The sequence below is a fragment of the Ahaetulla prasina genome, chromosome 2 (assembly GCF_028640845.1).
Source record: "Ahaetulla prasina isolate Xishuangbanna chromosome 2, ASM2864084v1, whole genome shotgun sequence".
NCBI lineage: Eukaryota > Metazoa > Chordata > Lepidosauria > Squamata > Colubridae > Ahaetulla > Ahaetulla prasina.
Window position 1 is genome coordinate 62,225,164 of NC_080540.1, and position 15,084 is coordinate 62,240,247.

The following is a 15,084-nucleotide window of genomic DNA, read 5'->3' on the forward strand; positions in this document are numbered from 1 at the left end:
AAATTAAAGATTGACCCACATATCTTAAATATTGTTCATAGGTGCAGGTCAGAGGTGAAATGGTCCTGGTTCAGACCGGATCACGTGATCCGGTAGTGATGGCAGCGGGTGGTTTGGAGAACCGGCAGCAAAAATCCTTGCCCCGCCACCCCGCCCATGTCCAGCTGAGTTGCGCGATCATCAGGGTTTTTTTTTTACTTTTAAAAGCATTTTTTCTTCGGCCGAACTGGGTGCTAGCCAAAAAATGGGGAAGGGGGAGTCCGTTTTTCCTCCCAGCAGGCTTCAGGGAAACTTCAGGGAAGCCTGCTGGGGGAAAAAATGGACTCCCCCCCCCATTTTTTGGTTTGCCTAGCAGAGCCTGCTGGGAGGAAAAATGGGGTGTGGGGGGTTCATTTGAGAGAGAGAGAGAGAGAGAGAGAGAGGGAGGGAGAGGGAGAGAGAGAAAGGAGGCAGGGAAGGAAGGAAGGGAGGGAGGGAGGGAGGGAGGAGTACAAACCTGGCATTAGAGTCAGTTTCAGAGGATAATCCAGGGCTGGAAGGGACCTGGAGGTCATCTAGTTCAACCCTGCTCCAGCAGGACCTTGCTAGTGAGTTTCTGTCTTCTGATCCCCCAGTCACATAGCCACGCCCACCGAGTCACATGCCCCCCACCAAACCACGCTCACCAAACCGGTAGCAAAAAAAAATTAGATTTCACCCCTGGTGCAGGTCCTACACTGCAACAGGTTTTCCCTAACCTAGTGCTTCCAAGAATAACAGATTACAATTCTCAGATTTCCTGGCTGGAAACTCCCAAGAGTTTTCCCCGCATATCTGGAAGCCACCAATTAAATTTTGATAGGACACAAACACATCTGCCTTTGTAGGATAAGGAAAAGGATGATGGTATTGTCACTGAACATTTCTGCCTCAAATTTCATTTGATTGTCGAAGGGCACCGAAACCAGGACAATCAGTCCAGGAATTGAATTCTTCCAGCCCAAAGAATAGACACATGCTTTCACTTTCACCCAATCTCCAGATGAAGTGACTAAGATAAAGAAATCTATAATCCAGTTAGGAAAATGTTTCAAATCTGACTAAAATGGGAATTTCAATGCCCTTGAATTTGTGGGGATAAAGCAGAAGAATCAGCACTTTGCTACCATATGTATTTCCAGAGAATCATGGCGAAAACAAAGCAGTCGTTTAGATTTCTTTTGACATAATGGACATAATTTTGACAAAAAAGGCAAGACAATATATTGCATTACCCTGGACTGAATGCAGACTTGGTGTTCTAAAAATAGGCCCACTGAAATTGGAGAGATACAGATTAATCTTGCCCACCTTAAGCCTATTAATTTCAGTAAATCTATCTAGATATTATTAAGTCTGGATCCAACCTGTACTGGGGGTTAGTAATGCATTTACAGCGAAGCTAACCAATTTCCCAGATAGCCATATTCCAGAGAATGTTTTAGTTTTGAGCTGTTTGTTCTTTTCTGATGGAAGAGCAGAAAATCTGTGCACCAACCAACAATGAAGGGGGGGAAAAGTCAAAAATCAGCTACTGATGATATACAATTCAGCAGGAATTGTTCCAAAGGGAAGATTCAACCAGGCACGAGAGAAACCCATAATGGTCAAAGCAGCATTTATGCTGATGAGTGTTACATATGTGAGAAGGAAAACCAATTCCCTTGTTTCTATTCCATGGTTCACAGTTAAGATTGCCTTTTTCCCCTTGTCCATGGGGACATTTCCTTCACTTTCCCTCGTCAATAATTCTCCTTGTGGTAAGGTCATCAAAGACGATATTCTTATCCCACCTAACTTTTATTTATACTTAACCATTTAAAGTAGCTTGTGGATGGCTCCATTTGGTAAAGAATCTGTCCCCATTCAAGGAAATAAGCTCCCGTCATCTTTACTCATGGGGATCTAGTTTCCTAAATCAGGCAAAGTAACCTAGGTAATAATCTACTGCCTAGCAACCAAAACTAAATACATGCTTTGCTACTTAGAGATACATGCTGTTAAGAGAATTCTGTATTATACTAACTGAGCATTAACAGTAACAATAACTTTACAGATTAAAATATTCTAACACCCTGTTGTCTATTATGCATGCATACAGACCTAGTTGTAAAATAATTGTCCAACCCGACCTCAGATAAGCCACAGCTGAGTGGAAGAATGCTATTCTGCTTGGCAAGGGTGCTCCATTCAATCCTGAACAACTTGAGATAAAAGAATTTTAGAGTCAGATGGTAGAGGAGACCCCTGTCTGAAATCCTTGAATATTACTGGCTTATCACAATAATATGGACCATTAAATGATCACAATACCCAATCTCATATAAGACATCTTCCTGCGATGGTATTTTACACAGGGATCAACTCTCCAAAGAGCAGTGGATGCATGTCACTGATTATGTTATGTTGTTTATGTTATGTATTGACTATATATAGTTGTGTTAAGCCCTGTGTTAAGTTGGGTGAGTGAGGAGACAGGAGAAAGGTCTATATGAACAACAGCTCTTTATTTCACAGTGAGAATCCAGCAAATGTACAGAAGGAGAAGCTCTCCCTATATAGTCTCTTAGCCAGGGTGCTGGCCAATAATCGTCGAGCTTTTTCCCTCTTAATTTTCCCTCCAAAATTAGATACACCCTGCTAAAGTGAAATTAACCTTTAGATGACCCTAACTGTTAACTCCAACTGGTTTGGAGGGAAACTTAGAACATTCGTATTTGGCCAGCCTTTTTAAAGGATTATGATTGGTTAAGGCCCTGTGGGCCCAAGGTATAAATTACAGGCATTTGCCCGCTGTTCCTCAGTTCCAGTTTTGAGTCAATAAATGCTGTTGTAGCTATGCTGGTCTGCTTCTTGCCTACTGAAGCTCACTACACAATAGTTTATTTATAGTCCATCTTTATTATTTTTATAAATAACTCAAGGCAAAGAACATACTTATTATTCCTTCCACCTCCCATTTTCCCCACAACAATAACCATATGATGTGGGTTGGAATGAGAGTGACCGGCCCAGTTGATGTTAGGCATAAGGTTGTATTTTCTCATCATGCCCTGAGGAAACTGCCTTTAAGTGAATCTATGTATCAGACTTTCAAAAACACTGCCTAATTAGGTTAGTTTCAACAGCCAGATAATTGGTATCTTACAACATTGTTTCTCAATCTCAGCAATTTGAAATCTATTCAATTCAATCCACAGAACTCCCCAACCACCATGAGCTTTACACATCCTACAGTTGTGAAATAACATTTTTCAATATTCTTTGATGAACAGATTGGAGGATAAAGGATATCATGTTCCCAAAGTAATATTTACACTATCTTCCCACCACAGGAACATCATGTTACATCTGGCACCAGAAACCTCCAGTTTTTAGAATTTGCGATGCCAAGAAAGCAGCTATAACAAGGTGGAAAGCAAGAACCCTCTTTGAAAGAAATGTAGCTTTCGTCATTTTAATTAAGCAAATACCAGCAGCTGTATATTTTTCTATAAAAGCAACAGAAACCGATGCCAAGCAAAATAAAAAGCTTACCAGTAATATATTCTGATCAGTGCTGAAGGCCACAGGAGGAAGGAGGCCACAAATGCCAAAATGGGAATGGCCAAAGTGCCTCCCGCTATTACAAACATGTTTAACACATCAAGATCCATCTTGCCTTCTTCACAGTTCTGCTTTCTTCACCTGCATGGGTAAAAGAAGTAGAAATGTAAGTCTGAAAGTAGCCAAACAACAAAAGCCTGAAAGCAAAGATGTAGAATAGATATTGTACAGGATCTCAGGCAACACTTTTGAGCTAATCTATCTGTTCTCTTTTTCAAATGTTCCAGGATAACCATATTTTCCTTCAGTTAAATTTCAGGATCAAAAATAAAGGAGATGAATGAATAAAGAGGGACAGTTGAATTGACAAACACAGGTACTGTACATTGGAACCATATCTCACTGATGCCACAAAAGCATTCACAGAAACAATGGGTTGGGTTTCTCTTGGAAAAGGAGAGGGAAATGGCCAGATCCTTGGTTTTGGGAGAGCCTCTTCTTGGCTGCAAAGACAGAGGCAAACAAAATTGCTTCTCTAGAGAAGTATCTTCAAAAGCTAACCGAGAAACAGGAAAAGAGGAAAGGTTATCCAAAAGACATATAACCTTAACTTGATTCACTCAATTTCAAGAGATTGATTGCAATTCAATTGCAATCAATCTACCGTTCCTGTCCTATTGTTCTCTTCATTATATCAAATTAATATAGTTGATGCATATTTTTTTTACTTATATATATATATATATATTTTTTCTTCAAGATATGTTGTTTTATCTATGACAATTGTTTATGTATACTGTTGTGACAAAAAGAAATTTAAAAAAAAAGATTGTTTTCTAGATTAATGCAAGCCTTTCAAAAGTGTTTCCTTAGACAGACATGGGCAATTTCTAAAAGGCTGGGAATTGTCTTGGCTTCTATGATCTTCTAAAGGCCATAGATTTAGAAGGTCTCCCAAAATCATTATATTGGCACCATAAAAAAAATGGAGGGATAGGCTTCCGGTGGCAACGCAGGCTTCGCGGACGTTCCTTTGGGATCGTCTGCCCTGGGTTTCGTCAAACCGTCCCTGACAGCGTACATGGGCTGTCAAACGGTTTGGGATTCCCTCCCCCGGATGAAGGGGGAGGGAAGAGTGGTCAGGATTTGGGTAGAGCTCCCCGGGATCCCCTGGAATTTAACCAGGGGATCGAAGGGTGAGAGCTCCCCTTTAGCCTGACGAAGCTCCGTGCCCAGGGTGCTTCTGTTTATACAGAACGAGAAGCCGCGACCATCTCTGTGTCAAGATTTATTCCTAAAGAGAATTCAACACAGACAGAGCAAAGCAGGAGGACTAGCAAGAATTTGCAAGTAATAAATCTTAACTTCAGCTCATAAATAGCTTTCCTTTGAACTAACTTTCAACTTGAGTGGATTTAAAATGGCGTTTGCAATAAACAAAGGAAAACGAAACTATAAAGAAGAAGAATATAACAAGCTACTTTTACAAGAACTGTTAATGATTTTTTTCTCCTTTTACCTTTTTCTTTATCACAATGTTTAAGAAGAAAAGTTTCTTTTTCTCTTTTGGTAGATTTTACAGTTTATGAATGGCTTTTAAGCAAACAGAACTAACTATTAAAATCTTGCAAACTTTTTCATTTTAAATACGGAAACTTTTATTTTTTATTTTTTACTTTTTTTTTTTTCTTAATAGAGAATTTGCAAGTAATAAATCTTAACTTCAGCTCTTAAATAACTTTCCTTTGAATTAACTTTCAACTTGAGTGGATTTAAAATGGCGTTTGCAATATACAAAGGAAAGCGAAGCTATAAAGAAGAAGAGTATAACAAGCTACTTTTTAAAATGAAATGAACAAGAACTGTTAATGATTTTTTTCTCTTTTTACTTTTTTCTTTATCACAATGTTCAAGAAGAAAAGTTTATTGAAATTTTTCTTTTTCTCTTTTGGTAGATTTTACAGTTTATGAATGGCTCTTAAGCAAACAGAACTAACTATTAAAATCTTGCAAACTTCTTTATTTTAAATATGGATCTTTTTTTTTATTCTCTTCTTTTTTCTTTTAATAGGAACTTTTGGAGGCTTATCTTTTCTTATTAAGTTTTTAAATAAGAGATTTTACACCAATATATTAAGATTGGAAAGTCTTTATTGTTAGATGTTAAGCTGATTGGGTGAGTAGATGGAGGAAATGTGTAAGGAAATGTGTGAAATGTGTAAGATAGAAGACAAGGGAAGGAGAATGCTTAAGATGTGATTTTGATGGTATTTTCTTTTTTTAATATATATACATAGGGTTTAATTTTTACAACTGACTTATTTTGGGTATATCACTATTTGATATATGTGAGGTATAAAGGAATGGGAAGATGGAATATTGTTTAACTTTTGGAGGACAGATAGAAAAATTTATGGATGTAATGTTGGTATTTGGTTAAATAGAATTTAATTGTTATAATTGATATATTTTGGATATAAGTTATAATTTTAATAATGTTATTTGTTAGATGTAAGGTAAATTGAAGAAATATTAATATTTGTAATGTTATTTGATTTATGTAAGTGATATTTTTGGAGATTGAAAATGTGTAAGGAAATGTGTAAGATAGAAGACAAGGGGAAGGAGAATGTTTAAGATGTGATTTTGATGGTATCTTTTATATATATATATATATATATATAGGGTTTAATTGTAAGGTAAATTGAAGAAATATTAATATTAGCAATGTTATTTGATTTAGGTAAGTGATATTAAAGATATGAGAAGATAGAATATTGTTTACTTTTGGAGATTGGATAAAAATTTAAGAATTTAAGCTGGAAATATGAATTATGTTTGGGACACTGTTAAGGAAGAAAGGTATATTATAGAAGAATTTTTGATGAACACTGGAAGATGGAATATCGTTTTGGTCTTGATCGATGAAGATTGGATATATATTTGGTCTTAATTGATGAAGATATTTTATTGATGAACTGAAAATACTAACTTAATTGGAAGATTCTGAAGATTTTAGGAGTGGAATGGACTGATATATAATGGACTGGAAGAGTTTTTTTTTTTGTTTTTGGAAGGGGAGTTAAGGTCTTGACTTATGTTGTATTTTAATTTATGATTGTTAATTTTATACCCTGTACTTTGTTCTGGGAAGTCTCGGGGGGTGAGAAGGGGGAGGGGAGGGGAGATGAAGGATCAATGTAAAGGAATGATTGAAGATATGTAATTAAGAAATAGAAATAATTTGAAATGAAAGCGGGCTGCTCAGCTGCCATTTCAGAAGGAATGGAGAGGAGAGGAGGAGTGAAGGAAGAAAGCAGGTAGGAAGAGAGGTAGAAAAGGGAAAGGAGAGCAAGAAGAAAGGGGAAAGAGAGAGGGTTAGAAAGGGTGGAAGAGAAGAGTAGGGAAAGAGGAGAGGATGTAGAAAAGCGAAGGAGAGGAAGGATGAAGAAAGTAGAAGAAAGTAGAGAAGGGAGGAGGAAGGTTTGTTAAGGAAGGAAGTGGTAGCTGGGCAGGTCCGAATAAGTAACTAATGAAAGTTAATGATTAATGTTGAATAAGAGACTGTATATTGAATAGGTTGTTGGAAAATGAAAATAAAACTTTTTACAAAAAAAAATAAAAAAAAATGGAGGGACAATTTGGGGGCACTCATTTTCAGGGATGAAGAGTGTAAAATGGGAATGAAAGTCTTAGGGAAGCAAAACCATCTCATTTTGCTTCTGGTACTACATCCAGTAACCACCTAGAGCCATAACGGCGAACCTATGGCATGCGTGCCACACGTGGCACGTGGAGCCATATCGGTTGGCATGCAAGCTCAGCTCCAGCATGCATGTGCATGTCGGTCAGCTGATTTTCGGGCGTTCTGGTCCCAACAAAAGTAGGGAAACAGGCTGTTTCCTGCCTCCGGAGGGCCTGGGGCAGGGGTGAAATCTAAAAAATTTTCCCTACCGGTTCTATGGGTGTGGCTTAATTGGTGGGCATGGCTTGGTGGTCAAATGACTGGGTGGGCATGGCCAATCACAATAAATAATAAAAATAATAAATGAAGTATAAAAAACAGTAAGAGGTACCAAAAACCAACTTTCACACTTTACACACACACAACACAACTCAACTGACTCATACACAATGTAAAAGCAGCTGCACTTCACCCAAAATGGCCCCTGCAACATGGATGAACCTCACACAGCCACAAAAAGCTCAAAAACCAACTTTCACACTTTACACACACACAACACAACTGACTCACACATACACACAAAATGCCACATACAACTTTGTGAGATTTTGTGTTTGTGTAGTTAAGAGTGAAACACTACAGAAACACACCAAATCTCAGAAAGCTGCACAAATATTTTACTTTATTATTTTATTTTATTTATATTTTTTAGATCAGGGGTCTCCAAACTTAGTAACTTTAAGGTTTGTGGACTTCAATTCCCAGAGTTCCTCAGCCAGCAAAGCAGGCAAATTGGGTTGCTGACTGAGGAGATGGATTTCAGGAAGGCAGATTCAGCTGCTAGCTGATGCAACTGATGTAAAGCATGGCTTTCCCAGCCGGAAAGTTTTCTATAAGCTCTTTTTTGCTCTCCCCAGGCTACAGAGCCTCTCTAGGAGCCTGGGGAGGATGAAAACGGCCTTCCCCACCACCCTGGAGGTCCTCCGGAGGCTGGAAATGGCCCGTTTGCCAACTTCCGGTGGGACCGGAATGTTTATATTACTAGTGGCTTATAAAATTATGGGTGTGGGCACGTGCGTGCGCAACACCACCACCCCGCACACTTCCCACGCTTTTGGCACCCAATGGCAAAAAGGTTAGCCATCATTGCTCTAGGTACTGCCACATCCACTCTCCAAACTTTTTTGTCTTTCATATCAATAATGTTAAATCCAGGGTGTTATATGTCAGGTTGAATTCTAAAATCCCAGAGCACTTTGGCTTCTTCATCTTCTATTACTTTGTCTATTTTATGTTATTATTGTGGTTGGTCACACAATCCTTTTCCTTTCTTAAGGAAATTAATGTCTTTGCTTTGTTATTTTCTCCAGTTCTTTCTCTTCCCTTCTGCTGTCTGCAGGTACTGCCATATCCATTATCCAGACTATTTTTTTTTATGGACAATTGTTAAGCCTGGGGTGTTAGGCAACAGGTGGTATAATTATGCACCATTAACCACTGACACCACTACAGCTATTTTATGCCATAATCTTTCAATTTCGATTTTCAGATCTTCATACTCTGTGATCTCCAATTCTTTGTCTACTCTTCTATTGTCCTCTGGTATTGCCACATCTTTTATCCACCCTTTCTTCTTTACAACCACTGTTGAATCTGATGTGTTATGAGCCAAGATTTCATCAATTTGTATTCATGTCAGACAGGTCTTAATGGAAAAGTCAGACTAAGCATATCCAACAATCATTTAATATGGTAAGAAAACAGAAAAAGAGTCCTATACCAGATGAAATATTGCCAAAGTAAACAAGGACTGTGTCAGATGTTAAGAGTTCCTGAGCACCTGTCAACAAGTGAGCAACAGGACTCACAACCACAGCCTCTAGCTCTGTAGGATTATCGGAAGAACAACGATCACAGCAAGACAAAAGGATACTGTGTTTTAAAATCACACCATTACGGGGCAATTATAAATCAAAACCACCAAAGCAGGGATACTTAAAGTGAATGTTTGAGTATTGAAAAAGAATTTATCCAGACTCAAGTACCACTGAATTAGCAAATCAAAGAAAATTCATTCCAGAAATAAAATATTCAGGCAGATTCACTAGAAAAATGGAAGAACCTTTGGAAATCATACTACAAAAAAATAATAATAATAGTGGGGAAAATTAAATACTATGAAGTACAAATAATCCAATTTAAGCAAAACCAGCTATTTCAATAAGACAATTCTACTTAAGTATAAATGGCAATATGGAGAACTAAACACAAAGAAACCAATCCAGGTTTGGAAAGGTCTATGGAAAATTCAAAAAGACTATAATGAAAATGCTGCATGGATAAAAGCGCCTGAACATGACTTTAAGAAAAAGTACAGGGAAAAACTATATCTGAGGTATATCTGTAATACAATACACTGCTGGAATTATTAACTTGATACAAACTGAACCAGCATGTTTAAACCAAAAAACAAGAAAACTGATGACTATTCACTACATATTACATTTCTGTGGTAATATAAATAGATTATACCTGCCCTGCAAAAACGCAGCAAAGGTTTACTTCAAGTCAAAAAAGCATGCATTGGCTGTTTACATAAAAGCCAGCCAAGAACAAGCATTTGATGCAAATTAAAAATTGGAACTTACTAAATTTTCAGGAAACAAAACGATATCAAAATTATGCAATAAAAACAAGAATAGAATGCAGACAAGGAAAAACATTACATGGTCAATTTCAACAAAAGACGGGAAAATAGATTAGGACAAAACTTGGCAATGGCTTACAACTGGAACATTAAAAAAAGAAACTGAAGGCTTGATTTTGGCCAGTCATGACCAATAATGAAAAATTGGTGGGAATATAAAGATGAAAATGTAGCTGAAAATGAAGTTAAAATAGTGTGGGATTTCCAAAAACAAACTGATTAAATCATCAGATTTATCTGTGGAATGTTGTCAGGCATCTCAATTTTGATCAGATGACCATGGGCATGCTGCAATGGTTGTAAGTATAAAAAAACAGTCACGTCACCTTTTTCAGTACTGTTGTAACTTTGAACAGTCACTAAATGAACTGCTGTAAGTCGAAGACTATCTGTATTTTGTTTCAGGGTTTTTATCCTTAAATTCCATTGACATATTCTAAAGATGTTTTACAAAAACCACAAAAATTAAAAATAACCAATGTAAATAGCAAGCAGAGGAGAAGGAAGAGCCACACTGAATAATCACTCAATTTTGATAATTTTAATGGCCTGAGGAAAGTCTTCTTAGATATTCTTAACTAAAACACAGAACTATCTCTTAGATCTCGCAATTCCTGGTTACTCCCAAATGTGAGTGTAACCTTGAACCTTGTTTCAAAAACAAATTATTCATGTTTTTGAATATTCAGAAAACCTACAAGGAAGAAATATAGCAACAGCCTTCTTCCTCTGCTCCTCCAATTGCAGGGATATTCTAAATCAGGGATGTCAAACTCCCGGCCGGCAGGCCAGATGCATCACGTGCTGCCCACGCCCAGTTTAGTCAAGGGGGGGGGAGTCCCGATACGTCACGTGACAACACCGTGATTACATGAGTTTGACACCCCTGTTCTAGATCATGCTTCCTCTGACCCTAAACCATTAGTTAGCAACCATTACTATTTTGTTACCATTGAAGCCATCGTATTGTTGGAAGAAATATCCATCTGGGTTCAGTTCCAAGTGGGGACAAAGACACTGGAAACATGGAGACTGCTTGGAAAGATGGTTTAATGGTGGTCAGGATCACATGGCTTGAGTTCCTGAACAGAAAAGGGGCTGAGATCCTGTGTGCTCCCTGGCTTTATGCTTTTTCTGAGCTTTGAACTTTCTGGGGCACAGGAAGAGTATCCTGATTGGTTGTCAAACTCCCAGATGGTCTAGGGGTCTTAGCTAACATTGTAGGTTGTCCCTCAAGCTTGCCTAAGCCTTGCCATGTGGTGAGTTTCTGTTGCTAGATGGGTCCTATTATGTTGCAGATGATGATGGCCCATTGACAAAGGTGGTGAGAATGAGTTTCTACCTCTGACCCATTGACAAAGGTGGGGGGAAATGAGTGAGCTTGGCTGAGGCTTTAATGGCCCATTGACAAAGGTGGGGGGGAGTCAGGAAGCTGCTTTGTCTTTAAAACATGTTTCTCCATTTCTCATCCAGGGAAATATATTCTGCCTTTTTAAATATTTTCTAAAATATTTCATTCTTCTAGGTGGGGGGTGGGTGCTAAATTCCTACAGTATCATAGCAAGTGCATCCAGCAATCTATGCAGAAAATTGTAGTTTTACACTACAAGGAAGTTAGCACCCACCCCACTCCTAGAAAAATGAAATATTTTAGAAAATATTAAAAAGGCAGAACATATTTCCCTGGATGAGAAATGGAGAACATGTTTTAAGGACAAAGCAGCTCCCTGCCTCCCCCCACCTTTGTCAATGGGTCTGAGGCAGAAACTCATTCTCCCCACCTTTGTCAATGGAACCATCATCTGCAACACAATAGGACCCATCTAGCAACAGAAACTCACCACATGGCTCCTGGGAAGAATACATCAGCCAGTAAGACTAGCTAAGACCCCCACTCCCTGGGTGTCTGACAACCAGTCAGGATACTCTTCCTGTGCCCCAGGAAATTCAAAGCTCTTTTCTGTTCAGGAATTCAAGCCATGTGATCCTGACCACCATTAAACCATCTTTCCATGTTTCCAGTGTCCCCACTTGGAACTGAACCCAGATGGACATTTCTTCCAACACACTATTTATTTATTTAATTAATTAGATTTTTATACCGCCCTTCTCCCAAGGGACTCAGGGCGGTTTACAGCCAGATAAAACAAACAACAAGATAAATACAAGATAAAATACTATTTAAAAAACTTATTCAATTTGGCTCTAATTAAGATAAATTTAAAACAATAAAACCCATTAAAATTAAAACTATATAAAATCTAAAATCCTATGCCAGTCCTGCACGAATGAACAAATATGTTTTCAGCTCGCGGCGAAAGGTTCAAAGGTCAGGAAGTTGGCGAAGTCCTGTGGGAAGTTCATTCCAGAGGGTAGGAGCCCCCACAGAGAAGGCCCTTCCCCTGGGGGCCGCCAGCCGACATTGCTTGGCGGACGGCACCCTGAGGAGTCCCTCTCTGTGAGAGCGCACGGGTCGGTGGGAGGCAATCGGTAACAGTAGGCGGTCCCGCAGATAACCTGGCCCTAAGCCATGGAGCACTTTAAAGGTAGTAGCCAGCACCTTGAAGTGCACCCGAAAGACCACAGGTAGCCAGTGCAGCCTGCGCAGGAGTGGTGTCACATATCACCCGCACAGCTGCATTCTGAACCAACTGGAGCCTCCGGGTGCTCTTCAAGGGGAGATTACATTTACATTACATTACCTCGTTAGATCAAATTTTTAGTACTGTATATGACAGCTATGTGATTAGTTTACACACTGGGTATTCACATTTTTGCAGGTTAACTACAGGCAGCACCAACACAGCACAACTATAATTTTTGCACTGAGCGAAACAACTTTAAAAAGAGAGGCAACATGGAAAACAAAAGATTATTATACTGAATACTCTACACTATTAAGCTAATTTCTTCCTCTTTAAAGTTTTTTTAATTACTTGGAACTGTGTGCGTCTCAGTAGCAAGAAAAACTTCCCTTCCCACATAAATAGTCATGTGAGGACTTCAAGAAAGGTCACCATCTCTGAACCCTACAACCCAGAGCATGTTTGGTTTTTGAAACTATATTAAATGCAAAATAATATCAGGCAGCAATATCTTTAAAAAGCAAGCTGGAACTATTTCCAACTGCCAAGACTTCTGCAGAGCTCAGCTGATCTCAACCAACTTGGGGAAGGTTACCATAAAAAGAAAATGAGATACTTAGGACTTTACACTCATTTCTCAATGGAAGAACAATCCGCTGTTCTAAGAATAACATAAGTTAGGTATTATAATTCTTTCTGCCAATTGTGTCTGATACACAATATATACAGGTCCATTAACTTACCTGTACGTAGGTATTAAGTCTGTTAACAGAGTTATGTGACTTTTTTTTCTTTCTGAAACACAACAGCCTTCATGAATCAATGCCTTCCAAGTAAGGTAAGGAGATGATGTAATGAGAAATCCTCCAGGCTTTCTGAGCCTGGTTTATTTGTGTCAGACATTTCATACCCAAATAGATAAGATCATCAGCACCATAGGGATGGTTTCCTAGTTGTGTAAGGAAACCTCTGTAAATGAACAACCAAGCCCAGAGAGCACCAAGGACTCCACAGTTCAACCCTGAACTCATATATTTTCTTCTATTGGAAGTTTTTAATGCAGTATGGCTGTGTTAAGTGGGAACAGACTTTGAGGGCTCTTTTTATAAAAATCTTCCCAGCAAGTTAGGTACCGACACAGGTTTGGTAGACGATCCCTCCATGACCTTTTTACCGGATTTTTTTATTATACCTGATTTGCGTAGGACTTTGTTCCCTCAAATCTCCAAGTAGTTTGGCAACTTTAGAATAGAATATAGAATAGAATTTTTTATTGGCCAAGTTTGATTGGACACACAAGGAATTTGTCTTGGTGCATAGGCTCTCAAGGTACATAAAGGAAAAAATACCTTCATCAAGGAACAACATTTACAACACTTAATGATAGTCATGGGGTACAAATTTAACACAATTTAAGCAGAGGCCTCGCCTGCATACACGGTTGCGCCTTCAGAAGGAAAGCAGCGCCTGCTACTAGTCCCAGCCAGACTTTAACGAGCGACGTTTAGGGGGAATTAGGTTCCCCTCACCCCCATCCTTCGCGCGACAGGATCGCTTCCTTAAGTAGGGCGGACCAGGTTGCGCGCCAGCTTCGGCATCTTTAACCCTTGAAGGCCTTGGGATGAATCTGAAAAGGGCCTAAACAGTCTCCGCCAATCCATCCGGCAGCGCCGCCAAACCCTGCCTCGCGATGGACTCGCTGCCAAACAGGGGAGACATGGTCGGCGGGGCCACCCGGGGGGTGGGTGGGAAAAAAAAGCTCAGGAAACCGGGAATCGGCTCCGGCGAGGAAGCTCCCCCGCCACGGCCCGGCTTCCAAAGGAGGGTTGCCGGTGGCTGCCGGGCCTCGGGGGTCCCAGGGTCCTTTATGCCCCGGGGAAAACCCACACACTGAGAATCCGCCTAGCCACTGGCGTAACGCCCGCTCCGGCATCCCTCGCCGCCAAAGCGCATTCTCTGGTCTCATCCATTTGCTTCCTCCCTTCGCTGCTTTGTGACTCCCGTCCCTGACCATAGCCAAGCCAGCCTCCCTGCTCCCTATTTTGCATTGCGGAGACCTCCGTTAGAGGGGCTGCCCGCCGTGCCCGCCCACCACGCTCCGGCAATCTACCTGGACGCTGCAGCGACTTCAGCTCCACGAATAACCTGCTCCCCGCCACCTCCTTCGGCCGGTCTTTTTCGGCTTCGCAGTGCGTTAAAGGCAAGGCCGGCGCGCGGTTTCCTTACCCTCCGACAGAAAAAGGCGAGTGGGTTGGCTAAAGACAGAGATGGACGTGCTGCGGTAGCGCGTCGGGCATCGGCGCGATAGTTAATTATGGCGATCTCGAAACCAACTCCCGCCTCTGTTTTTTATTTTTATTTATTTATTTTGTCACACGGTATATATAAGCATAAACATGAAATAACTATACAATATATAAGCAGATATATAAGCGTAAGTATGTAATAACGATATTAATTGGATATAATGAAAGGAAACAATAGGACAGGAACCGTAGGCACTTTTGTGCTCTTATGCACGCCCCTTACAGACCTCTTAGGAA

General features: G+C 39.8%; 1 protein-coding gene across 2 annotated transcripts in view; it reads right to left on the reverse strand.

Moving 5' to 3' along the window:
* ABHD6 (abhydrolase domain containing 6, acylglycerol lipase) overlaps window positions 1-14,773 on the reverse strand; it is a 56,036-nt gene extending 41,263 nt beyond the window's left edge. The window contains exons 1-2 of one of the 2 annotated variants that reach the window (XM_058172597.1): window positions 14,652-14,773; window positions 3,556-3,705 (exon numbers count right to left, since the gene is read on the reverse strand). In XM_058172597.1, the coding sequence (XP_058028580.1) occupies window positions 3,556-3,674 (119 nt within the window). In that variant the 5' untranslated portion in view covers window positions 3,675-3,705; window positions 14,652-14,773. Of the gene's footprint in view, window positions 1-3,555; window positions 3,706-13,284; window positions 13,407-14,651 lie in introns of those variants that run through there. The other variant, XM_058172598.1, reaches the window with a different exon arrangement.
* Window positions 14,774-15,084: the final 311 nt, after the last annotated feature.